Source organism: Microcebus murinus, chromosome 6, assembly GCF_040939455.1.
Source record: "Microcebus murinus isolate Inina chromosome 6, M.murinus_Inina_mat1.0, whole genome shotgun sequence".
In the NCBI taxonomy this organism is placed as follows: Eukaryota; Metazoa; Chordata; class Mammalia; order Primates; family Cheirogaleidae; genus Microcebus; species Microcebus murinus.
The window spans coordinates 111,714,227-111,740,648 of record NC_134109.1 but is presented as its reverse complement, the minus strand read 5'-3'; the positions used below and the strand labels follow the sequence as shown (position 1 = coordinate 111,740,648).

The following is a 26,422-nucleotide window of genomic DNA, read 5'->3' as shown; positions in this document are numbered from 1 at the left end:
TCCTGTCCCTCCCTTCCTCTGCACCCTCCAAACCAAGTGCCTCCTCCTTCAACAGTGACAGCACGAAACCTCCATGTGTGTCCACAGAGTGAACAGACACTCAGGGAGGGAAGAAGGGGGCAGAGGGGTGGCTGAGCATCTCTGGGCCCCAGCTGAGCCGGCCACATTGTCCTACTACATGGATAACCTGAGGGACCAGCTCCGTTTCTTCCCCCTCACGCCTCATGTTCTGTCTTCTCCAAGTCCTATGGATTTCTATGGCCTTAATATCTGCTCACTACACCATTCTCACCAAGGGGATAGGTAAGTCTATCAGCCAGTTGCTTTGGACCGTGCGAAACAAAAAACCCATCCCAAACTCATTGGCCCACATAACATGGAGTCCAGAGCTAGAGTAACTTCGAGTTTGGTCTAGAAACTCGCCGGTGTCAGCTAGGGCCAGATTCCTTCCATCTCTCCACCTGCTGTCAAGTGTTGGCTTCATCCCAATGCTGTTAGGTTCCTCTCACAGCTTGTGAGAGACTGCCTGGGGTCCTCAGGCCACATCCCTCCTCATTCATGTCTGGCGAGTAGAAATTGCTGCCCATCATTCTCTTTTGAGAGCAACAAAGAACTTTCCCAGAAGCCTCCAGCAGCTCTCTCCTCATATCTCATTGGCTAGAATTGGGTCACATGGCAAGGTACACGGGAAAGCGCGTGCGCCAATTAGGCGCACCCCTTGAACTGTGTAATTTCCCAGAATCCTTTGCTGTTACTCCAGTGGGACAGGAGCATTGTGGATATGAGAGAAGCACTCACAGTGCGCCACAGCCGTTAAGAGAGCCGGCTCTCCGTTCATAGCCTTCCATCTAGTATTAGATCTTAATTTCCTCCAGCCTTTCTAGGCATTTTTGGTTTGGGAAAGATCTGCCCTCTTAGACTATTTCTTCAATAGCCTTGTCAGTTGATACTTTCATTCCAATGCCATTTGACCTGTGTCCATTGTCCTGAGGGAAAATGCTGGGACTTTGTGTCTGAATGTGACTAGAGCCCCTTATTGCTTGTTCTCATTCTTTGCCACTGGACATCACCCCACTCAACGGTGGGAAAGTGAGGGACGGGACTGCCTCCCAGTGAAAAATTGTCCACCTTTGGAAGAGGGACATTGAGTTTGCAGGAAGATAACTCGTGGCTCATAAAAGTTCTGTTTTCTCTTAACCAACTACAGTACATTAAAGACCTGGTTGGCTTTCAGGGTCTGGGCAAGACAAGAGGCCACAAATGACAAAAAAATTCAGAGAAGCCCAGAGTCTCCACCCTAGTGAGGCCTACAGTCCTGTAGGAGACCATGGTGACAGTGCATGTTTTGAAGGCAGTGCAAGGCAAGGGTCACCCTCTGAGTTTTACCAATGAGACAGCGGTCATAGAGAGAGACAGTGCTGCCCATGATTCTGGTGAAAAGAGGATGCAGAGGGGTCATGGGAGAGCAGATGGGATAATCTGTGTTAACAACAAAAATAAAGTAGGAAGTTTAAAAATATTCAGTGTTTAGTAAGGTAATTATATCTAAGAGGTCAGGGCTGGACTCCCAGACAGGAGAAGCCTGGAAGAAGTTTGGGTCTTGGGTGGGCAAAGGGTTGTTAATACTTGGAGATGAGACCAATGGCACATTTCTGCTGGAACTTCACACTCAGAGGAAAAAAACATTATGGGGGCACAGGGATATTTTTTGAGATGTCAGGTTAGAAAAATAAGACACTCAATATAGCAAACATCTTTAAATAAGGACTGAAATAATTTTAGATATGCTAGCAAGCAATGGCTATAGACAAAGAAAAGGCAGAAGTAGGGACCTATTAAGCCATAGCCCAAAATACCCTTCTCTCTTTCTGTATTGTCTGGCTTGGAGCCTACATCTCCAGGAAGTCTTCTGCCCCCAGCCCACCCAGGTCAGGGCCTCACCTCAGCTCACCCATGGCCCTTTGCCCGCGTCTGTGGCCACGCCCAGGAGTGACCTGAGCTCCACTCCTCTCTTTAGGATGCTGTCTCCAGTTCTGGGCCAGGTGCTCCCTCAGGGCAGGGCTGGATGGTCTGTGCCTGGACAGAGGGTGCCCAGGGCTGAGTCTGAAAGCGAGGGCGAGTGGGTGGGGGCTGTGTTAAGATGTGGATTAGAAAAGAAGGGGAAGCCCAGTTCTGTTTGAGGCCAGTTGGGAGCTGGCCACCGATCTCTGTGGAGTTGAGAAAGGGCCACAGAGAGGAGACGGCTTCTTTTGCTTGGAAGTCACGCCTGTAGTCTGTGGCAGGCCGGCCCACTTCTGAGCTTTCCTGCCAATTCACGCCCGCTCCACAGTCATCCTAGAAGGAAGATACCGGATTCTCCTCAGAACATGCCGATTTCACTTAGTAAGATTTTAGCATCTTGTTAGGAGAAGGAAATGGCTTTTGGGGTTCTTTCAGGGTTAAAAGGCAGATTCATCGCTGCGTGACCACACAAGTACGGAGTCTGGAAATTCTGTATCTCGTGAAGTCTTTTGCATCATTTTTCCCCCAAAGGACAAAAAAGAGCTTTATTAATCCACTTTCTTCAGGCCAGTAAGATTTGTTCATAATAAACACCACCCCTTCCTCCAGCATACCAGCTTTCCCTGGACCCCAAGCTGACCCTGTGACCCCCCAAACTCCTTTGTATTTATAGTAGTAGGCTCAGGCTTCCGGGAGGGTTCTAGATGCCCCAACCAGAGAATAAAGGTTTAATTCAGATCAAAACATTTTTCCTGCTACACACAGATTAGCCATGTTCCCTGTATCCCAGGAACCTCAAAGAATTGTCATTAAGAAGGCAATAAATTCACAGATGTATTATTTCTCAGCAAAATAGCCACCCGTCCCCACCTACGCACAAGGTGTGGGTGACCACTAGATGGCGGCAGAGTGCCTCCGATCACCCAGGGTCTGTGTTAAAAACAGATAACACAGGGTTATCTGCAGGGTGGGGTGCGGCCAGCATTGCCTGGAGCAGGGGAGGAAAGTTAAAATCCAAGGCCAAGGCCTCCAAGGAAAGTGAGTGGAAATTATGGCATCTGGGATGGAGGGGGGCCCCCAGTCATCTGTGGGAGGCACCTGGGATTTGGACTGTGGCCAAATAGAAGGAGGGGGAGCATGGCCAACCCAGGGATTGCCAAAGTACAGCAAACCCAGGGAGAGCTGGATGGGCAGAAGGGGGATGTACCTGAAAGCTGTAGCTAATTGGGTCCCATTTGGCTAGGAAGCTGACCTCATCCAGGTACCCCTGTCCTTACAGCACAGCACAAAGGACATTCTCAGACTTGTGGCCAGTTCCCAGAATTGAGGACTTCAGGGTGGGAGGGGTTCTTATGGGCACTTGATCCAAGAGCATCCACTCCCTCCCTGAAGTCAGGCTTGAGCCCCTTCCCAAGAAGCTGGAAAGCCACTCCTTGACCACAGCCTACCTGCACGGTAGCCCTTCCGAGATGTGTGGACAATGCCCTCAGTCCCCCTAAGTAGGGCAGCCAGTCCACGGTGTGTGTTGTCCATTGTACCTGCAGAGGGCTTGCCAAGTGTACTGGCAGCTTCTTGCTCCTGGCCCTGAGCTCCTGCTACCACACCCTGCTGTTTCCCGAGTTGATATTTCTGAGGATGCAAGAAATCTCAGATCTGGGACAAGCAAATGTCAGACTCTGGTGATCCCAGCTACGCACAGCCCTCGTTCCTCTCTTCTCCCCAAGGCAGCAGGGATTACCTTTAGCTCTGATTGCAGAACCGATGCTGCCTGCATGGAAACTTCATTTAGTTTCCCAAAGGACTACGAGAGTCACCTCTCACCTCCAACCTGAGGGTTCTTGTTGTAGAAAGTGTGTTTATGTGCTCGTATTTCTAAGTCTGTGTCACCGTTGTGGCTTGCCTCTTGGAACTGGGTACAGGAGACAAAGGGGAGGCTTGGCAGTGCTGCTCCTGTGCCGCTCTCCCCGGGAAGGTGGGAAAGGGGCCGATCGCCGTTCCAGACACGCAGGGAAAGGGGGTCCCTGGGCACTGTGATGACGGTTCTCACAGGAGGAGATTATGTGTCTGTTTGGAGAAGCCGTACCCTCTCCTGATTTTTTTCTCCCTTTGTTTTGCTATTTAGAGTTGTCTGAGACTAGGGGCTCATTGCATCATCAGAGTTCACTTCTTCTTCTTTTTTTTTTTTTTTTACTGGTACTATTAATATTTTTCTTTTTTTTCTTTTATTTCTTTTTTTTTTATTTCGGCATATTATGGGGGTACAGATTTTAAGGTTTCAATAAATGCCCTTGCCCCCCTCCCCCCAAAAGTCTGAGTCTCCAGCATGACCATCCCCCAGATGGTGCACATCTCACTCATTATGTATGTATATACCCGCCCCCCTCCCCCCTCCCACCTGCCCAATACCCTATCACTGTAGTACCTATGTGACCACTTCGGTGCTGTTCAGTTAATACCAATTTGCTGGTGTGTATATGTGGTGCTTGTTTTTCCATTCTTGGGAAACTTCACTTAATAGTATGGGTTCCAGCTCTAACCAGGAAAATATAAGATGTGCTATATCACCGTTGTTTCTTAGAGCTGAATAGTACTCCATGGTATACATATACCACATTTTATTAATCCATTCTTGGATTGATGGGCACTTGGGCTGTTTCCACAGCCTTGCAATTATGAATTGTGCTGCTATAAACATTCAAGTGCAGGTGTTTTTTTTGTAGACTGTCATTGGATCTTTTGGGTAAATGCCCAGCAATGGGATTGCTGGATCAAATGGTAGATTCAGTTGTATCGCTTTAAGGTATCTCCATATTGCTTTCCACAGAGGTTGAACTAATTTGCAGTCCCACCAGCAGAGTAGGAGTATAGAATTTTTTTATTTCCACCTTGATTTCTTCATTTATGAAGTATTCATTTAGTAGGAGGTTGTTTAATTTCCACATTTTTGTGTAGAAATGTGAGTTTCTGTTAGGGTTGATTTCTACTTTTATTCCACTGTGATCTGAGAATATACATGGTATGATTTCTATTTTTTTAAATTTCTTGAGATTTACTTTGTGTCCTAGGATATGGTCAATCATAGAGAATGTCCCGTGAGCTGATGAGAAGAACGTACATTCAGTGGATTTTGGGTAGAATGTCCTGTAGATGTCAGTCAGACCCAGTTGTTCCAAGGTTTTGTTTAAGTCCATTATTTCTTTATTAATTTTCTGTTTGGAGGATCTGTCTTGTGCCGTCAGTGGGGTATTGAAATCTCCGGTGATTATGGAGTTGCTATTAATCCATTTGCTTAGATCCAGTAAGGTTTGCTTTATGAAACTGCACCTAAGTTGGGTGCATATATATTTAAAATTGTTATCTCTTCTTGTTGAAGTGTGCCCTTCACCATTATATAATGACCCTCTTTGTCTTTCACTACTTTTGTTGGTTTAAAAACTAAATCGTCTGAAATTAGAACTGCCACGCCAGCCTTCTTTTGGCTTCCACTTGCCTGGAATACTGATTTCCACCCTTTTACTTTTAGTCTATATGCATCCTTGTAAGTTAGATATGTTTCCTGAAGACAGCATATACTTGGCCTGTATTTTCTCATCCATTCAGCCAGCCTATGTCTCTTGAGTGGAGAGTTTAAGCCATTCATATTTATTGAGAGAACTGATAGGTAAGGTAGTTTACTGTTCATTCTGTTGGGTTGGATGTTGTTGCTTTGATTTCTCTCTTGAGCCGTTGTATTATCTGGCCTTTAATCTTTGGGTTTTGGTTGTTTTTATATTCGTGAGTTTTTATTATGGTGTTCCGTGCGTAACACTGTTTTGAGTACTTCTTGTAGGGCTGGTCTTGTCTTGGTGAATTCTCTGAGACTTTGCTTGTCTGAAAATGTCTTAATTTCTCCTTCATATATGAAGCTTAGTTTTTCAGGGACTAAGATTCTAGGCTGTGCATTGTTTTGTTTCAGAAGAGTGAGAATGGGGCCCCAGTCTCTCCTTGCTTGTAAAGTCTCATTAGAGAAGTCTGGTGTTATTCGAATTTGCTTTCCCTTGTATGTCACTTGCTTCTTTCATCTTACAGCTCTTAGAAGGGCCTCTTTAGTTGATATTTTGGTCAGTCTGATGACTGCATGTCGTGACGTCTTCCTGTTTGCATTGAATCTCCCAGGGGTCCTCTGAGCTTCTTGAATTTGTATATCGAGATTTTGAGCAAGGCCTGGGAAATTTTCCTCTATTATATCTTCAAATAGCTTGTCCAACCCTTGGGTGTTGTCCTCTTCCCCTTCTGGTAAACCTATGACCCTCACATTAGGTTTCTTCACATAATCCCACATCTCTTGTAGGCTTTGCTCTTTTCTCGTTTTTCTGCTCTATCTCTGTGATGGTTTTATTTAGTTGGAGGGTGTTATCTTCAATCTCTGAGATTCTTTCTTCTGTTTGATCTACCCTGTTCTTGAGACTTTCCACTGTATTTTGTAGTTCCCTGAATTGATTCTTCATTTCCAGGAGTTCGGTTAAACTTTTCTTCATTGTGTCTATTTCTTTAGTGAACTTTTGTTCTAGGTCCTGGAGGCTTTTTGTGGTTTCTTTGTGTTGGTTATTGAGTTGTTGTTGCAGGTCGGTGAGTGTTCTTATGATCCACATACAAAATTCCTCTTCTGTCATTTTGGTTGCCTGATTTGGGTTGGTGTCCGTTTCTAGGGGGCTGGTGCTCCTCTTTGGGGGTGTGTTTTCCGTTTGGTTCTTCATATTTCCTTAGTTCCTTCGCTGATTTCTTCCCATGTCGATCAGTTGTTGTTTCTTTCTTTTAGGTTTTTGTTTGAGTATTCACACACCTTGTTTAGTTTCTGAGCCGTTAGGTGGTGTCTGTGGGTGAGATTCGACCACTCCCTGTATATTGAGTCAGTGGGTGCCGTGAAAAGGCTGTGCAGGATGCTGTCCCTGTCAGTAGGTGGTGCTTGCTTGGAGGAACAGGCTACGCTGTTGTTTTTGTGTCCTGTTATCAGCTCTTGTTCTGGGCGGAGCTGGGTTGGGTAAGCCTGCCCTCAGGCACCACCAATGCCATTAGCAGGGATCAAAGTTCTGTTCTCTGTTTCCAGGAAAAGCTGTCAGGGCGGGGCTGGAATGGTCCCGCTCAGCCAGAAAGTCTGGGTGTGGGGGTGGGGCTGTCTGAGACCTGGAGTCTGGAGCGGGCCTCGCTTCTTTCCACCCTCCCCAACTCTGCAGCTACTCCTGGGCCTCTGCCAGCAGGCCAGACCACACGCCACCAGGCCTCCCCGGATTGTGATGCCGGCAGGGAGGTTCCCTGTGCAGAAACGCTGCCTGGCCTGGGCACATGGCCTCCCTTTGGGGGGAGGGTTGCCCTCTAGGACGCTGATCTGCCCCTGGAGGCACACACACCTCAGCAGGCTGTTCACAAATATCCATTCTGTGCCCCAGGCAATGCTAGACACGGTACACGGAATCAATGCTCGGTACAGGGAATCTGGTCTGCAGGTCCGACCTCTGGGTCCCAGAGTTCAAACTGTATCCCCACCAGAGAAAGGAGTTCTGGTCCCAATTCACCCACAGGGAGCCCAAGCTGTGTCTGTGTCTCTCAGCCTCTGAGTCGGCACTGTTCTCCTGGGAACACCATGCCAGTAGCACCTGGGAGGGCTGGCGGGTAGGGAGCTCACAGTTTGAGTTCCCCTTAGTCAGCTGTAGGGTCCCAAAAGGGAAGGTCCCCTTCCCTGGAGGTGCCTCCGGCTGGTGGCTGTATTGTGTCTCTGGGCAGCCGCGGGTAGGGTCGGCAGAGGGGAGAAGGAGGCAATATGGCGCCTGCTGTGTGGCTCCGGTCTGTGCACACGGAGGTGCCCCGAGGAATTTGGGAGTCTGGTGCCATGTCCGCTACAGGGTCACTGCTAGCTGGCGGCGGCCGTCTCTGGGCTGGTGTCCGCAGGTCTCTCCACCCGCTGGGGAGCCCACCAGCAGTCCCAGATGCAGGGGAGGGGAAAGGTGATTTATCCACCTACCCTTCCCGCTGGTCTCCGGGCTGCTCCGGCGGTCTCAGCTTCCAGTTCTCCTCCGCAGCCTCCTCCCGTGGAGTCTCCCGGGGTCTCAGGTACCCCTCCTTCCAGCCCTCGTCTGCTGTATGCTCGCCTTCTTGCTTCTTTTTTCTAATTTCTGCTAGAATCTATCTTTTCTGCAGAGACACTCTGTCTGGCGGTGTTTCTCGTCCGCCATCTTGATCCTCCTCCCAGAGTTCACTTCTAAGGCTGTAGGCTCCACCCTCATGTGCCCAGCACCCAATACAGTGCCTGGCATTCAGTGCGCACATAATTACATGTGTGGAATGGATGAACGTCGAAACATCCCCTTTCTAATGACTATGCGTGTAACTCCTCATCGTGGCAGGTCCACAGGGCAAGCGCTGTATCATGGGCTTTACATATGTCGTTTTTAATATTTCAAATCCTCACAACAGCCCTGTGAAGGCAGGTGTCTCCATTTGGGGGCTTGGGGCTAAGGCTGAACGACTGCACTCAATTCAGCCAAGAGTGGGCTGTGATTTGGACACACTAGTTGCCACTAGAAACCAAACAGCTGGAAAAGTCTGGCTTCTCCACTGCGGCAACAGAGAGAAAAGGACTTGCCTTGCAGAACAACTGCGTGAGTTAACATTTGTAAAGTGCTTGGAACAGCTCTTGTTGCATAGTATGTGTAAGTGTTTTTTAAATAAATAAGAATAAAGCCAATGTCAATGAGAGAAGTTAGATTTCAGTCAGCCTCATGGCTTTCTCTGACAATATTTTAATCATCCAGAATAAATACGATAAATCCCAGAATATTCTGCTGCCCATTAAAAACCACCAGCAGGTCACAGGTGTTCCTCATCATAGAGTTGGAGCCAGGCCAGGCCTCAAACACCCAATCCTGGGGTTTTAACCTAGAGCCTGGGTATCCTTAGATCAGTCATCCTCAAACTACAGCCCGCAGGCCACATGCGGGTGTTTTTGCCCATTTGTTTTTTTTACTTCAAAGTAAGATATGTACAGTGTGCACAGGAATTTGTTCATAGTTTTTTTTAAAGTATAGTCTGGCCCTCCAGCGGTCTGAGGGACAGTGAACTGGCTCCCTGTTTAAAAAGTTTGAGGACCCCTGCCTTAGATGATCCATCGGTGAAATTTAACGAGTCCTTGTACCCCTTGAAACTTTATACACAGTGTTGTGCTTTTGTGCATTTTGGGGGGATAGGACTGTAGTTTTTACCCGTTCTTGGGGAGCTAAGCAGCGCAGAAAGGCTGCGAGCCACTTGTCTAGCAGGCCCTCCCAGGGCAGAGTGCGGGCACCGAGGAAGCCCGGTGCCCCGGCTTCATTCCGCTCGGCCATTAGAAGTCTTCCAGGCTCATTCTGATGCCCTCCCTCAGCCCCTTGCCTTGGGGACTTGGTTGAAAATCTCAATGTAGGACTGACAGGGTCGCCTGGCCCAGCTGCCTCCAGGGAAGTAGGCTTTCTGTGTGTGCTGACGCCGTGGTGCCCCTGCCCGGCGGTCCCCTCACTCCAGCCACTCACCTGCTTACACCCCGCAGGGCCCCGTGTGCCCGCAGCCAGCCTGGCAGCGCCGGGCGCAGGGCCGGGAGCAGCCACGAGCCACCTCCTTCCAGGCCTCCCCGCCGTAGCTCGCGTAAAGGGGCCCTGGAGCCTTTGCCAAAGCTCATTTCGCACTCTACAATTCACTCTCTCGGCTGCCATCTGAACTCCTGAGAGCACAGAGAGCCGGCAACGGCTCGCTCCGCGGCCTCGGGAGTGAGCCCGGCCCGCCAAGCGCGGGCGCCATCGCGGGCTGCCATTTGCGCCCGGCAGACGCTGGCCTCCAGCGGCTCGGGCGAGGGGGGAGGACCCAGCCCCGCGTCTCTGATGCCCCAGAGGATGCTCAGTCCCCTCTGCCTCGCCCCTGAATCGCCGCTCAGCCCCGCAGGGATCTTTGGAGACGGGACACATTGCGTTTTGCTGCTCAGACGCAGTCTCCTAGGAATGCCTGAGTCATTTAATTACAGGCGGAATGTGTCCCGGCTTGGGCCTGGCAAGCCCGAGGGCAGCAGGACGCCCGCAGCTTCAGCCCCGCCCGCCCTAGAGGACTCTGTTCCGGGCCCTGGTCTGACGGCGGCGCAGCCCCCCCTTCCTGCTTAGAAAGGAGCCCAGCGCAGGGACTGCGGACACCCGCCCTCCTCGCACAGCCGCTTCGCGCCCCGCGGCTCTCCTCCCCAGCTCCAGACTCCCTCTGCCTGCCCCTTCTCCTCCGGAGACGCCTGACCCTACTGGGCCACAGCGGCGGCTCTCACCCAGACCACCTGGCTCCGTGGCGCAGACGCCACGCGGGGCTGCGGGAGGGCCGCGGGAGGGCCGGGGGGAGGGCCGGGGGGAGGGCCAGGGGAGGGCCCCGGGAGGGCCCGGGGAGGGCCAGGGGAGGGCCGGGGGAGGCCCCGGGAGGGCCGGGGGGAGGGCCGGGGGTAGGGCCGGGGGAGGGCCCCGGGAGGGCCGGGGGAGGGCCACGGGAGGGCCGGGGGAGGCCCCGGGAGGGCTGGGCGAGGGCCCCGGGAGGGCCGGGGGAGGCCCCGGGAGGGCCGGGCGAGGGCCCCGGGAGGGCCGGGGGAGGGCCGGGGGAGGGCCGGGCGAGGGCCCCGGGAGGGCCGGGGGAGGGCCGGGGGAGGGCCGGGCGAGGGCCCCGGGAGGGCCGCGGGAGGGCCGGGCGAGGGCCCCGGGAGGGCCGGGGGAGGGCCGGGGGAGGGCCGGGGGAGGGCCGGGCGAGGGCCCCGGGAGGGCCGGGGGAGAGCCGGGGGAGGGCCGGGGGAGGGCCGGGGGGAGGGCCGGGGGAGGGCCGGGGGGAGGGCCGGGGGAGGGCCGGGGGAGGGCCGGGCGAGGGCCCCGGGAGGGCCGGGGGAGGGCCTCGGGAGGGCCGCGGGAGGGCCTCGGGAGGACCGGGCGAGGGCCCCGGGAGGGCTGGGGGAGGGCCGCGGGAGGGCCGGGCGAGGGCCCCGGGAGGGCCGCGGGAGGGCCCCGCCCGTGCTGCTGATGAGTTCCAGGCGCTGCCGATCCGCAGAGTCCACGAGCATCAAGGGCCTGGGAAAGTGGTTCTCAGTCTTGATTATACCTTGGAGTCAGAAAAGATTTTAAAGCCCCGAGACCGTGGTCCTGCCCGGGAGGCTGGGGTTCAGGTGGCCTGGGCACTAGCGCTCTCTCCACCTGGATGCAGATCCCGCCCCGCCGCCCCGCCCCACCCCGCGCGGCAGCCAGTCCTGTCCCCTGGCTCCGGCCGCGTCCTTGATCGGTGGTCTTCCCTCCTTCTGTCCACCCCATGTACATTGCCCTGGGGTCATGGGGGAGTCACACAGAGCATGCTCCAAACGCCCCCCCCCCCCCCAGTTGTACAGCAAGGGGCTGCAGGGACTCACTCCCAGACTGGCTTGGTGTAGGGGCTGGTAGCTGAAGGCAGAGTGTGGATGGGGACAGGTGTGCTGGCACAGGGGTGGAAGAACAGGCCCAGGGCAGTGAGGCACAAGGCCCAGCTGTGTAGCTGCCTGGGACTCCTTGGGTGCTGCGTTGGCTGCACCAAGGGCTGTGGCAGCAGCGGCAGCGTCTGCTCTAGGTGGTGAGAGGTTGAAACGGGAAGCCCTGGCCTCCGCCTGGCTCCCATCACTCTGGTGTTTCTTGTGCCCGACGTGCTTTGGGGGCTGAGGGGATTTTACCATAAACAGTTCCTATTTGGGGCACCCTTCAGCTGTGCCTGCATTGCTCCCCCAGACAGCCTCAGGCCTCCCTCTGCTCCACTCTCCAGCAAGGCGTCCTGACCACCCCGCTGAACATGCAGGCTCACCTTTTACCATCCCAGTCTCGCCACCGTCTTGTTGTTCCCTCCGTGGTACTTGTCCCTTGTTTCATACACAACTTGTTATACTTACCATTTTAATCTTTGTCTCCCACGAGAGCGTGAACTGCCCCAGAGCAAGGATTTTCTCATTGGGCCACGGTGCCCAGCCCTTCCTCTGCCTGGTTTCTGAATCTTGCCGCCTGCCTGGTCCTCCACTTGGCCCTTCCCTGGGCCCAGGAGCTGCTCTGGAGTCAGGGCAGGCAGGCTGACTGCTGGCGCAGCTGGCTCCAGACAGCTGCCTGCACCTGTTTCCCTCCATTCAAGTCCGAAACGTCCCTGGCGGTTTGCACTACAGCTTCCTGGTAACCACCCCCAGTCTGGGTAGCCAGTTTCTCTAACAAACAGAAGGGAAGACAAGTCAACATTTTAACCTTTTAAACAGCAACAGAAAGTAGCATTTTCCTCCTTTGGAGGCAGGTCAAGATTCGAGATTCCGTTTCACAGGGAACTGAATACACACAAACGCTGCTCCTGAGTCAAACACTCTGCTTCTTCCCCTGCCCCTTGGGGACTCTCCTCCAGCTAGATAGAACCAGTCTCTAGGGACACACCCCACGCGTTTCGGCTGTGCAAGGCACAGAGGTGGACAGACGCCCAGCCCCATGGGTGCAGGCCTCACAGCTGCCCCTGACAACTGCCAGAAGGTGCTCGGCTCAGACACCAAATGACAGTGACGTGATGTCAGTTTTGGGGCCACAGGCGTTGAACTGGGTTTCAGGGAGGATGCGGGAATGGGAACGGGCTCTGGGGCCCTGGGGGAGTCAGTGCTGCAGCCTAGGGAGGGCGGGCGCAGGGGCGCTAAGGGAATGGGGTGGGGGGAGCGTGTGAAGCGTGAAAGTAGACTGGAGTGGAAGCGGAGGCAAGAACATCACTGGCTTGCAGGGAAAGGAGCAGGGCGGAGGGCAGTCAGCGCGGATCAGAAGGTGTGGGCGGCCACAGGGTGATGTCTGGAAATGCAAAGGGCTGTAACACAGAAGCACTACACAGCTGGCCGCTCCGTGGGCCTCCGAGTAGGGCCAGGGCGTCCTTCTGAGCGCATGGGGTGGTTTCCCGCGGAGTCCTTCCCTGCCGCCCCCCCCCCTGCTGCCACCCGGCTTGGGACCCAGGACGCTTGTGTGTCTCTGACCAGGTGTCCTTGAGGCCCCTTGGCTCTGAGTTTGGGGCTGTCAGAGCAAATAAGAATATAAGATATCCAGTTAAATTTGAATTTCAGATAAAGGACAGGTGATTTTTTAGTATGAGTATATCCTGTGCAATGCTGGGATACACTTACACTAGAAAATTACTCATTGTTTATCTGAAATTGGAGTTTAGCTGCACATCCTGTTTTGATCCAGCGACCCTCCTGACCCCCACGTGGCTTCCATTTGGGGCTTAGCCTGGCCCCTCTTGCTCGTGTGTGGGCAGCCGGGGCCTGTGAGCCAGCGGGAAGCAGTGGCTATGCCGCGGCCTCTACTCCACCGTCCGAAACGGCCTCCCCACGTCCTCCGTCGCCAGCTGAAGCGCTACCTCTCTTCCCGGGACCGGCTTCCCGGGTCCCGGGGCTGAACACCAGCCTTTCCTTTCCCCACAGAGCCCAGGACAGGGCCTGCCGTTCCCACGGCTGTTAGAAATATGCATAAAGACTTGAATAAGCCATTGCTGCCAGCTTTCTTGAAGAGCTGTGAGCTTCGTCCCTCCTTCCAGGGGCGGGGCCTCCTTCAGGCTTCCCTGGGTGGGTGGTGAGGAAGAAGGCTCTGCCTCGCAGCTTCCCTACACGGCAATCCTTCCCGCTCAAGGGAGCAGCTCCAGGCAGAGCTCCCCTCCCAGCCCAGTTTCACCCTGGGGGCCTCCGGGAAGTGGGCTCTGGCCCTGCCTGCAGCAAGCTCCAGCAGAGTGGCTCTGTCTGGATGAGGAGGGCGGGTGACACCAAGTGCTGGGGCCGTCACACACTTCACCATCAGCACCATCCACCCATGTCGGCTGCGTCGTGTTCCACAGGCCAGGTCCGCTCTCCCACTTCTCCTTCAATAACCCCGTGAGTTACAAAGTATTATCCCCATTTTGCAGATGGGTAGGGGGAGCCCCAGAGTGGTAAGGGCCTTTGTACGTGGTCCCAGGGTGGCTGAGGCCAGAGCCAGAAGTAAGGACTCGCTGCTGGTGCCATCTCAGCCACTTCAGGATGCCTGGCTCTTCCTCAGCACGGGAGGGCAGGCAGGTCCACTCGGCACCAGACTGCCACACCAGTTGAGGTTGGGCCTCGGCACCCCAGCCCTGTATGCCCAGCCCCCTCAGAGACCCCATCTGTGCTCTCGAGGGGAGTGAATGCAATACCCTGAGGGGTCCACCCAGCTCTGAGATCCTGGGGCCCCTCCCCACTTCCAAACCTGCTCAGGAAGGATTCTGTCTTCATTGGCTTCATTTCCAGCTGTGAACATTCCAGATCACATAGTGAAGGGGTTCCCAAAAGATGGTCCATGGAACACTAGTTTCACCGAAGTCTTGCTCTTGTGTCCAACAAGTTTGGGAGACACTGATACCATAATCCCCTTCGGAGCATGATGAGGCATAATAGTATATCAAAGGCACTGAAATGTCCTGCAGAGAAAAATGTTCATTTGACTTTGATCCAAATTTTCTGAAACTTACTCAACTATGGAAACTTTTATATTAAGTAACAACTATTAATATTCTATAGAACTAGTGTTCCATGCAACCTACTTTGAAAAACAGAGATTTTGTTCAAATCTTTCCTTTTTACAACTGAAAATGGAAAATCCATTTGCTAACTCATTGAGCATTTATTAAAGGCAAATTGAGGCTCTCCCAAATTCCAGAGCCTATGCTAGGTTCTGAAACCCACAGCAATGCAATAATAACAGCTCATTTTCACATAGCCCTTGCTGCATAGACAGACTCTCTGCTAATCTGCCAGATGTTGGTTTCATGCCCATCTCCAAGACCAGGAGACTGGAGCACAGAGAGAGGCTGTGAGTTGCCAAGCATGTAAGCCCAGCTCTGTCTCGTAATGAGATGTCTGCCCTTTGCAGTTCTACTCAGTGGCCTCTTGGATAAGAAAAGCCTAGAGCTAAGTGGAGCCCAGGAGTGATGCGGGGCAGTTTGGGAGCAGAGTGTGGTTGGGATCTCCCTCCTTGTCCCACCCTACTCTCAGCCTCCCTTCTCCCCATTTTTGTCCCTGCAGGTCTAACTGGCTGAAGCCGTGCTGCGGGAAGAGAGCAGCCATGTGGCAGGTATTTTTGCTCAGTGCAAGTCTCAACAGTTTCCTGGTAGCCTGTGTAATATTGGTGGTGATTCTCCTGACTCTGGAACTTCTAATAGATATAAAGCTCCTCCAGTGTGAGTAGCAAGAGAGATACATATGCAAACACGTATGATGTCAATATTCAATGTGCATCTGCAGCCATCAGGGGTCCCCAACCAGCAGATTGTGATCTCCCCCCAGCTGACGCCACTGCCAGGCTCTGGCCCCATGGCTCAGGGGCTCCCGCTAGGGAGGACATGCTCCTGGCAGATCCCTCTCCATCTGCCCAGCATGACTTTGCCCCTTTCCACCCAATGTGGCCTCTGCAGTCCCCTCCACAGCATTCCATGACCAGAAACTGATGAAAAAAAAAGGTTGGGGACCCCTGTATGCATTTTTTTCTTATTGTTCCCATTTGGAATTTTCCAGGTTGGAATTTTCTGTAGGTTAAAGAAAGTTCCCATTTATGGAGCCTGTAGTTCCCTGTAATAGCTGCTGATGACAGCAGCCGTGACGGCGGCAGCGTCTCCGCATCTTTACGCAGCTATGCGTCGGCAGTGTTATTTATATGCACTGCGGTCACTTTGAGAGCTCTTTCTCAACATCGGACCCTAACAGCAGCCTGTGAGGAGGGCGAGGCTGGTCTGACCCCATTTACAGACTGCGAAAGTTAAGGTCCGGAGAAGTTAGAACTCGCCCTCGGTGAGAAGTACCGGGCTGGCACTGTAAGCCGCCAGCCCAGTGAACTGCGCGGCCAATTCTCTTCCCCCTGGGTCCTTTCGGTGTTTGTCCTCGTTCCCCATTAAGCCTGATGCCCGTGGCTCGTCCTTCTTCTGACGGGGCGCCCCGGACCAATGAGGCTGTCCCGGTGGAGGCCGCTTCCTGCCCCTCCCTTGCAGACCTTGTGTCCAGCTCCCCAGGGGCAGGGCCTGCCTTCCGACTCGTGGCCCGGCTGAGCGCGTGGCTTCTGGGAGCTCCTAGTCCTCCACTTCGGCCGGCTTAGAAGGTGGGCCATTCGGGTAGGTGGAGAAAGAGTCTGTCTATGCAGACTCTTGAGACTGCCGGCCTCAGAGAGATTTCCTTTCCTGCCACCGGCAAATCCAGGACTGCATTCAGCACACACACACACACACACACACACACACACCCCGCCCCAGCCCATTGAGTCATCTGCGCTTGTTTTCTCGAACGCCCCCGTCCTTTCCTGATCCTCTACACGAGGCTCTGCCGAAGCCCCCCGAGCCAGCCTTCCTGCTCCCTGAAAGACGGTGCCCGGGGCACAGACTCGCTTTGTCGGATAGGCCTGGTGGGGTTTTGTGCAGCGGGCAGCCCCTTGGTTCCAATTAAAGTGTCTTCCAGCATAAAGTGACCGCACTGGTTTCACACTCAACCTGTCTTCAGTTAAACCGTATTGTGTGCTTTCCCTCCCACTCATCCACACTGTCTTTGTATGAGCGCTGACCATAACGGAGACTTTCTCTCCCTGTGCTGGCTGTCCTCGGGGCCCTTGGATGCTCAGGCTGTGACAAGGCATTGAGCAGAACTGAGAACCCAGCTGACACTGGAACTTTGCTTAAAATTAAGTATCCAGGAGATTGATTTTGGTGGGAGATCCAATAGCAGCTCATAAAAGGTATCTTAAATTCCATAAAATGCACAGAGATTTATTGCTCTTCTAAAGCAAACCATAAAAAAAAAGGCACAGAAATTCATTTGAGAGATAATGGGGAGAGATTTTATGTTTTCAGACTCAACTGGAGGTCTCTTCAGAGCCGCACGGGCCTCAGCCTCTTGGCCCCCCTGGCATGCAGTTGCGCGTCTCAGGGCTCGTCTTCCATGGGTCATAGTGGCCCACAGCCAGGGGACCCCAGAGTCTCCAACTGAAGCCTGTTTTCCAGTCTTACCCTTGGATGTGCTCTCGGACCTGGCTTCTCCCCACCCCACAGATCCCGGAGTGTCAGGAGAGGCTGTGGGCTCTGTCTTTCAGGCCGGCTCCGCACAGCGGGTACGGGGCTTCTCCTGTTGGCCTGGGGATTCAGAGCGGAGCGCCACGCAGGCCGGACAGCAGCCTGCTGGGGAGGCTGAGCAAGCGCCTTCTCCGCAGCATTCCTGCCCCTGCCCCACTGTCCCAGGATTTCTTTTAGGCCTGCCCTCTGGGCCGCGTCCTCCTCCTGCTCTCCATCAAAGCTCACCTGACCCTTGTCGTGGCCCCAGCACCCTGCTCGTGGCTGTGTTGGCTGATAAGCTTGGAGGGTGGGCAGGGCTTCCTGTGTTTCCAAAGGGCCTTCCAGGGCCAAAGCCTCCCTGGCGCAGTGACTGTGGGAAGGTGGGGCGGGAATGCACAGTGGCTGGCAGCTCTCCCCGCAACCTGGAAGGCGACCGGAGCAATGTGTAAGACCCCAGCCTGCTGGCTCTGCTGCTTTCAGGGGAGGCTCACACCACTGCCCCGCATCCAGCGCCCTCTCCCAGTCCTGCTCCAGCCTTCTCTCTCCGGAACACCCTGGCCAAGGCCACCATCTCTGCCACCTGAGTTTTCAGAATGAAAAGTGAAAGTCAGCTGGCCTTGAGTCCCGCCAACCGTGTGTGGTGCCTCAGGGCTGGATTTCTGAAAGGCCGTCCTGCTGTGACTGGAGCGCCTTCCCAGGCCCAAAAGCTACGGTGTCCTCATAAGCCCCCCGGGAGGGCTCCTTTCCTGGAGTCAGTCTGGCTACAGCGAAAAGCCCGCCAAAGACCGGGCAGGAGCCCAGAGAGGGGCCTGCAGGGAAGGAGGCAGCCCCCTTGGGCTGGAGGGAAGAACAGCACCACCGCCCAACCTCCCACTGACCCTGCAGACACCAGCTGGAGCTGCCCTTGTGCTCTAACCTGATTTCTGCCAGGTCTAAATGTTCTTGCAAGCAGCCCCAGGTCCCAGAGGTCTGCCTCGACGCTGTGAAGCCCCCTCTACGGATGCACATAATTCCTTGCTCCTCAAATCGGTCCTCGTTGTGTTCGTTGCAGTTTCCAGTGCGTTCCAGTTTGCCGGTGTAATTCACTGGATCAGTCTGGTCATCCTCTCTGTGTTCTTCTCAGAGGTAGGTAAAGACTTGGGCCTTGTAACCTCTTCTGCAGGGGAGACGGTTCCCCCGTCCCGGGGAAACCAAGGTTGGCTTCTCTAAATCTGTCCTGGGGTCGGGCCCTCCCCGGCCCTGGAGGCTGCAGGGTGGCGAGGCACGAGGGCCGAGGCCGCAGCGGGAGATGGTGCGGGGAGCCACCACTCACCCAGGAAGGCTTGGCTGGAGGGGTCCCTGAGTGGAACCCCAGAGGATGAGCAGGTGTTCACCAGGTCAGGGGTGGGTGACGATATCTGTGTGGGTGAGACTGAGCGTGACACAGCTGAGGGACAGCAAGGTGTTGGTGTGGCCGGAGAGGAGCAGGCAGGAGGTGAGGCTGAGGCCAGGAAGCCCTGAGCAGGGCAGCAGGCTGGACGCCATGGTTTGGCCCTGGGCCCACAGCTGGCCTGACGTTGGGGGCTGAGGCATGTAGAGGGCAGAGAGGACAGGCTCACAGGGCTGGCCTTGAACTTGAGCCAGTCCTGCAGGGGGCATAGGGCCTGGCTGGGCCAAGAGATGTCCCCCTTCTGTGTGAGCGAAGAGGGATGTTTCTGAAGCAGGGTGTCAGGGAGAACAGGCGCCCATCAGAGCTGCTGGGGGTGGTGGGTAAAGACCAAGTCGCTGTCCCCACGTGTGCGGGAAGACAGAGCCTCTGGGCCCTGGGCCTGGGGCTCGGTGGGAGCAGGAGGTGAGCAGCCCGGTGTGGGCACTGCAGTTTCTGGGACACGGGGTCCCAGCACACTGCTCTGTCCCGACAGGGCGACGCTTCTCTGCAGTTCCCAGGCTGTCACAATGACGCTTTGGCCTGCAGTTGGGGCTGTGCAGGCAGGCTTTCTCCTGTCCAGTGGGCAGCAGGGGTCACCGAAGGACACGAGAGTCTCATCTGGAAACTGGTCTCTCCCGACAGGCCGAGGACTGGCCATGTCAGTCAGCCGCTGTGTCGCCCCTGGCTCCACCACAGGCATGTGTTGGCCACACAGAGCCAGGCGCCTGTTGGCAGGTCCAGCAGACTCGGGTGAGACAGGCAGCAGCGAGCAAGGCGCAGAGCTCACACCCACGTGGCTCAGCACCCAGGGCACGGCGGGGCTGCCGAGAGGAGTGGCACGGCCAGACACACAGACGTAGAGAGTGTGTGGCGTGATCAGGGGACCCACAGAGCCGAGTCCCAGGGTCCTCCTGTGGGCCGGCTCTTGCCTGATGGCTCTGCTGTCTCTCTCCCTGCAACGCAAGGAGGGCTGGGCCCGGGCCTCCAGCCGAGTCCTGAGTCTGGGTGTGGCGTGGAAGGCCGGGCAGCAGGCATTCCCAGCACAGAACATTCTCTTCGCAGGCCTCAGGGTTAGCTGGTGAACCCAGGCCTGAGGCCCAGCCTGTAGTGGCAGACCCCAGCCAGCTCGCGGAGACCGTTGCCCTGGACGTTCCTCAGCCCCAAAGCAGAGTCCCAGCTCCCCAGCTTGCTGCCCCGTGAGGGTCCTGCACTCCCTGGCCCCTCGTCTCTGCTCGCCGGATTTCCTTCCACAAATCACGGGCCGTGGCCAGATGTCTCCTCGATGCAGACCTTGGAAAGCGTGCCATGTGTCTGTGACTGCCAGCAAACACGCGTAATCAGCTGCTGCGGCTCTTCCTTCCATCCCTCTGCTTTGGTTTTATTGGCTTTTGTGGGATTTATCACCCAGCATTAATTCGGCATTCCCTTCCTGTCACTGCCGGAGAGGAACCACCTGAAAGAGACAAGCCCCTGTGTGCAGAAATCACAGCCCCGGAGTCCCTCTACGCCCACCCCAAAGCAGGGCCAGGGCTCCCCGCAGCTCAGCAGGGTGCTGGGGGAGAAGGGCCGGCTCCTCCCTTGACCTTCTCAAAGAGGTGAGGGTGGAGCTGGGCAGGGAGTGGCAGGGAGGCCGGCCCCCACAGGCGCCCGCGCGTCCCGGTGGACAGAGGGACGAGGAGACGGCACAGCCCAGCGCGCGCCGCGTCTGGGCTCACGGAGCCTGTTACCAGAATGGGCGCACAGAGACCCCTGCCCCAGCGGGTTTGGGGACATGTGAGGGCATTTGTGCCCTTCACAATGACTGGCTTGCCTGATAGGAAGGGCCAGGGGAGCCCCTAAGGGCCCTGGCTGCCCTGGAGCCCGTACCTTGTCCTGAGCAGGGTCTACCCTCCTCTCAGCTGAGCGTCAGACGGCCCTGGCGGAAGGGGGCAGGACACTTTATGAGCGGTGAGGAAACCTGCCAGGCCCACGCACAGGCCTCCGAGTGCGTGAGCAGTCCTCCGCCCGGCCTCTGCCCGTCCCAGAGCCCGCAGGTGCTTCAGGAAGACGGGCGCCTTTGTTCCGTGCAGGGCCCAGAGGACAGAGCTGGGCCCAGAGGAGGGGACTGTGAGGCCAGACTGGGCTCAGTTTGAGGACACCCGCTCAAGCGGGCCACGCTGTTCGACAGTGAGACAGATGGTTCTCTAAGTGGTGAGAATGGGCCCCCTGGGTCAGGCAGGCCATGCAGGGGGCCAAGGTGGGAGCGCTACCCAGAGCTCGGCACGTGTCCTCGAGTCCACATCAAAAGAACGAGAACAAGTGGTTTGAGAAGGAAAGAGGAGTTTATTACTTTCTTAATAATAAGCAGAAAAGCAGAGCTTTTAAAGGGTGGGTCCTCAGCTCAGGCAATTGCTGTTCAGCTGCAGTTGATGATTCTTTTTTTTATTTCAGCATATTACGGGGGTACAAATGTTAAGGTTACGTATATTGCCCTTGCCCCCCTCCCACCTCGAGTCAGAGCTTCAAGCGTGACCATCCCCCAAACATTGCACATCTCACTCATTGTGTTTGTATATACCCATCCCCTCCTTCCCCTCCCACCTGCCCAACACCCGATAAATGTTACTCCTATATGTCCACTGAGGTGTTAATTCTGATCATCTGTCTTCACTGAGCACAGTCCCTTGACCTCCACCCAGGACCTCCCTTTACCAGGTCTGGGCTGAGCCTGTCCTGCAGCACAAGTAACAAAAGACTGACCTGCCTTCCCAACCACTGGCCTGAGGCAGAGATGCAGGTCTTAGTTCTCAAAAGGGGGGGGGGGAGAATGTTTTAAAGAGATAGGAAATATTTTTGCCATTTCTTTCAGGCCATTCTGTCTGTTATAAGAGTGGGTGCCCACGAGGCTTCCTGGGGTCTGTGTCCTAGGTCAGGCAGGGTCAGTGCACTTCTGTGTGTCCCTGCAGCACTAAGAACAAGCAGAACTTTTGGAGTCCCAATAGAGAATTGTGCAAACAGTCTTTCCGAAGTGCAGCCCCACCCTTGGCTGACACCAGGCCCATCTGGCCACTTGGAACCTCCTCCTCCAACCTTTCCTCCTCCTCCTCCTCCTCCTTCTACCAGGGTGAAATTCTCATAACACAAACCTTTTAAAGTGCACAGCTCAGTGGCACTTAGTGCATGGCCTCTGTCTGGGTCCAAAGCATCCTTGGCCCGCAAAGGAGACCTCTCGCCCTCTCACCCGTCCCTCCCTTCTCCCCCTCCGTACCTGCCAGCTACTGATCTTCTTGTCTCTGAACCTAACTGTTCGGGCTGTTCCATGTGAAGGCGCTCACGCAGTGTGGCCCTTCATGCCTGGCGTCTGCTTCCGCCACGCTGTCGGCTCGGCCACCCTGCGGCGCAGCTCGGCGCTGCCTCACGTGCGAGCACGCTCCGCCGCGTGGCTGCCACGCTGCGCCCGTCCACTCCCCAAGGCTTCTCCCAGCACCAGCCGTGGCAGCCGCCTCCTTCTCCCGGGGCAGGCAGCCTCCCGGGGCAGCCTCCCGAGCCCGGCGGCCGGGCTGCTGGCCACCGCGCCCTTTGCGGGCGTGTGCGCTGCCGAGCCGGCCATGCCGCGGGCCTCACCCTCCCAGTCAGCAGCCGCCCGGGATTCAGGACCTGTGGGGCTTCTGCTGGTGAGCTCGTCCCACGTGGGAGGCGAGAAGGTGGGGCTGCGCTTTATGCTCTGAGAGATGACAGAGGGACTTGCTTCCCTCGGTGTGTGACAAGGACTGTGTAAGACGGAGCCAGTTTGGCCACTATGTTGCTGTGTGGCTTGGGCAAGTCACTGCCCCTCTCTGTGCCTCACTTCCCCACCATTAACATGAAGGACTTGGATCTGAGCTGCAGGCTGCCTTCTTGTCCCTTCCTGAGGTGGAGCCGCTGCTCACACTTAAGGGTAGAGAGTCTCCTCTCTAAGTTTCAGAGAGGTATGGGGAAGTCAGAGCGCTTCCCTACGAGCCTTCCCACCCCACAGTGCCATCCGTACGGGGCACGGCAGCTGCCCCGCCACCCCATCCACCCCAGGGGCAGCCCCATAGGGTCATGAAGCGCCTCGGAGAGACTCCGTGAGACCCGGAGCAGCAGCCTTCCGGCCACCCCCGCCGCGCCTGCCCTGCGCTGCTCCTGGTGGCACCAGAGCCAGCCTGCGGTGACTCCCTCTGACCGCTCACCACTGCCAGGAGCGCTTTGGCCCAGAACCCCGCAGGCGGGCCTTCTTGCTGCTGCCATGGAGATTTTTAAAAATCAGCACCCCTGAATAAGGCCATGCAGGTGGTAAACGGGGGTTCAACTCACACTGTAGGTTCATTCACTTATTATGACAGTTTGCTGGAAGACGGCAGTCAAGTGTCTAGTTTCTAAAAAACAGTCTAGCAGTTTTCCAGGGAAAGACGCGCCCTTCCTTCTCCCGTGCACAAAGGCGGCGCGCGAGCTAGCGGCGGCCCTGCCAGACTCCGACCTTCTCAGAACGCTCCAGCCGGTGCTTTCCGCCGGGAAGGGCTGACCTGATATTCTAGAACTTGCTTTTCTTTTTGTCCATTAATATTTTGTTAATGTTTTTCCATGTTATTATACAGTTGTCCTCTGGTGCTGCTGCCACCCCGGTCCTTCTCCCCCTTCAGGGGTCAGCCTGCTCTACACGAGCGGAAGCCCCGAGTCTCCATCTGATTACCCTGATGTAGGAAAAATAGTTCTAACATTTACAAGAATAATTTTGCCCATTGTAGACAATTTAGAAAATAAACAAGTCAGAATAAGAAAAAAACCACCACATTCACATCACCCACAGATAACCACTATTAATTTGGTTTGTGTCTGGTGAGGCTTCTGCAGTGCTATGCATATACACACTTTTTCCTTGAGAAAGATGGGATCATAGTGGACCTGATATTCTAGAACTTGCTTTTCTTTTTGTCCATTAACATTTTGTAAATGTTTTTTCATGTTATTATACAGTTGTCCTTTGGTGTCCATAGGGGCTTGGACCCAAGACCCCTCATGGACACCAAAACCTGTGGAGGCTCAAGTTCCTGGTGTGAAACGGTGCAGTATTTGCACATAACCACTCACAGCCTGCCATACACGTTAAGTCGTCTCTCAGCCACGTGTGATACCACTTGCGATACCCACACGTCCCTTCATTCCCATGGACTCAATGCACAACCCAGCATGCGACAAATTCAAGTTCTGCTTTTTGGACCTTTGTGGGTTTTATTTCCCAAATATTTTCAATCTGCAGCTAGTTGAATCCATGGATGAGGAACCCACGGATGAGGAGGGCCTATTGCACATTCTTTTACAGCAGCACATTAGGAGCATTCTACCTGGTTACTTCTCGCTGGGAAATAGCTCAGGCATACTGAAAACGTAGCAAATCATCTAACGCCACCTGCGTTCCTGCCCCCTGCTTTGTCCAGTCCTAATATTTTGGCAGTCTGCCCCCATTTTTGATGGCAGCATCCATTGTATGGATGTGTCCAGTTTAATCTTGTACTTTTAGGAGGTCTCCAGTTTTCTGCTATGATAAACAGCATCAGCCCTGAAGACTCACCCATCCCAGCAACTGCAGCATGGATGTAAAAGCAGTTCCCTAGCAGCAGAAAGGAAAGTGGATTCTCAGGCAAATTTACAGGTGTTCCTGCAGCCACAGGTCACAGCAGTGACCACCCCCCCAGGGACGCTGTCAGTGGCTCCCTCCCCGCCTGCTCCTCTCATGCCCAGAGTCCGCACCACCTCTGCCCTGCAGTTGCCATGGCCTCTCCTCTCACCCAAGCAGCCAGTGTATTCACGTTGACGCATGCAGAGCGGGGACAGGCCTAGCCTGCAGAGCCACGCCCGTGCCCTGGGCCTCCGGTTCAGCCTCTCACTGCCGTGTGTCCTAGGAAGGTCGCTTCACTTCTCTGAGCATCAGGTTCCTCATCTGTGAGAAGTTACAAATGCCGGTCTTAGAGAGATTTCTGTGATAAGCAAGATACTGGGCATGAAGTCCCCGTATCAGGCTGAATTCCGCAGGAGATGAGGCCGGCAGGAAGTGCGAGCAGTGGCAGAGGCTGGGAGTGTGGAGACGGCCTTGGGTTTCACTGCCCTCACCACCGAGGACAGCGCCTGTCGTCTGCCCCGTCTGGCCTGGTGCCCTGCACGGCGTCCTTTCCCGTGGTTTCCTCCTCTCGAGACTTGGGTTTCGGCTTCTTTCTCTCTGACAAGTCACTTACTGCTTCTGCATTCACTCTCTTGCCCCACGTACTGAGGCTCAGGTGAAGACACCTTATCATTTTATTCAAAATAGAATTTACATTTCTCCTTCTTATTTTCTTAGTTGCTCTGTAGTCAAGAGGACAAATAGATAGTTTTGATTTCATTGCCTTCCTCATTGATTTTCTAAAATAAATTTTTGAAACTTAGGATAGCAATATCTTATATGGTATAAACCCAAATAAAAATGGCTTTGCTCATAATGCTTAGCAAACACTGTCTGTATGTACTTGTTCTAAATGAATGTCAATGGACATAATTAAGCTATCTCACTGACATTTTAAAAATCTTTTTTATTCTTTGAGAAATACTTTCATTTTTTATTCCAAAAGGCAAAGCACAGTTTTGGTGTCTTCATCTTATTAGTAATCCTGCAGTGTCTGCACATTCCGACAGCACTCGTGGAGCCACGCTGTCAGAGCAGACCAGCTAACTAACTGTAAAGCACCATGCTCTCCTTCTGTCCTGCTGGCTCATAGAAGAGATGGATTCAGTCTATTTCCTTCGCATGTTTTTAATAAATCAAAACATTTTGTTAATGAATTTTAAGACTGACTAGTAAGGAAAATGAGACTGTGAAAATAAGAGTAGATAATACATTGAGTTGAATTTTTTATTAATTCACTATGGAACTTGTTTATCTTAAATACTATGATTTAGTGAGTATTTGTCAGGATGTCAAGAGACAGATTATTTCCCTGCTGCTGGTGAGCTTTTATTCCATTTACAGAGACAAGATTTACACATGTGAAGCAATAGACAATCCCATATTGAAACGTTAGACTGTACACTACATTTAGATGACACGTACAGGTCCCAGTCAGGGATTCTAGAACAGTGACTTTGTAGAGCTGGCAAGAAAGGCATTGTGCGGCTTGGACTTAGAACCAGTCTTATAACAACGGGGGGTCCTTGGGGGCTTGAAGCAGGAGAGGGGCATGAGGAGGCTGGTGTTTTAAGGAAATCACCCTGGCAGCTGGTGCAGAGCGGAGCTGGAGGCGGAGGGAAGACTGGCATTTGGAGACGAGTTTCCAGAGGAATGGCTCAGCTAAGAGAGGGGACAGGTTTGAACCAGAGAACTGGGAGTTGGAATGGAGAAAGGGACAAGCCAGAGAGAGATTAGGAGGTAAACTTGGCTGGACTTGGGAATTGATCTGTGTGGGGGGCGGGGAGGGGTCTGGCTTAGTCAACCAGGGGATGGGGATGCCTTCGCACTGACCAGAAACTGCTGCCCAGGAGAAAAATCTGGCAGAGGTGTGGATTTCAGAGTATCAGTTGGTAGTTGAAGCCAAGAGTGAGATTGTCCATGCAGGGGGGAAATTGAGGAGAGAAGAAACTGGAACCCTGAGAAACAATTTTGGTGTGGACGGAGGAAAAGAAACCTGCAAAGGTGACCAAGAACGTGTAGCCAGGGAGGTGGGAGGAAGACCCAGAGTGTGGGTGTCCTGGAGACAAAAGAAGGAGCCCTTTCCGAGCAAGGCGCTTAATGGCACCACATGCTGCTGACCTCAGTCAGAGAAGCCACAGGGTGCCGCCTGCTGGGTCTGGCAAGGAGCGGTCACTGGCAGCCAAGGTGAGCAGTTCCACTGGAGCAGTGGGAGCTAAGGCCAGGTCGCAGTTGCAGCAGGCCATGTAAACGGACTTTTTTCCAATACCTTTGCC

General features: G+C 54.4%; 1 protein-coding gene across 1 annotated transcript in view; it reads left to right on the top strand.

Annotated features, from left to right (window-relative positions):
- The window catches only part of TMEM266 (transmembrane protein 266), a 70,417-nt gene that overhangs the window by 9,689 nt on the left and 34,306 nt on the right, over positions 1 to 26,422 (top strand). Inside the window, exons 3-4 of the mRNA XM_012739374.2 lie at positions 15,077 to 15,231; positions 18,134 to 18,207. Of these exons, the coding sequence (XP_012594828.1) occupies positions 15,077 to 15,231; positions 18,134 to 18,207 (229 nt within the window). The remainder of the gene's footprint in view (positions 1 to 15,076; positions 15,232 to 18,133; positions 18,208 to 26,422) is intronic.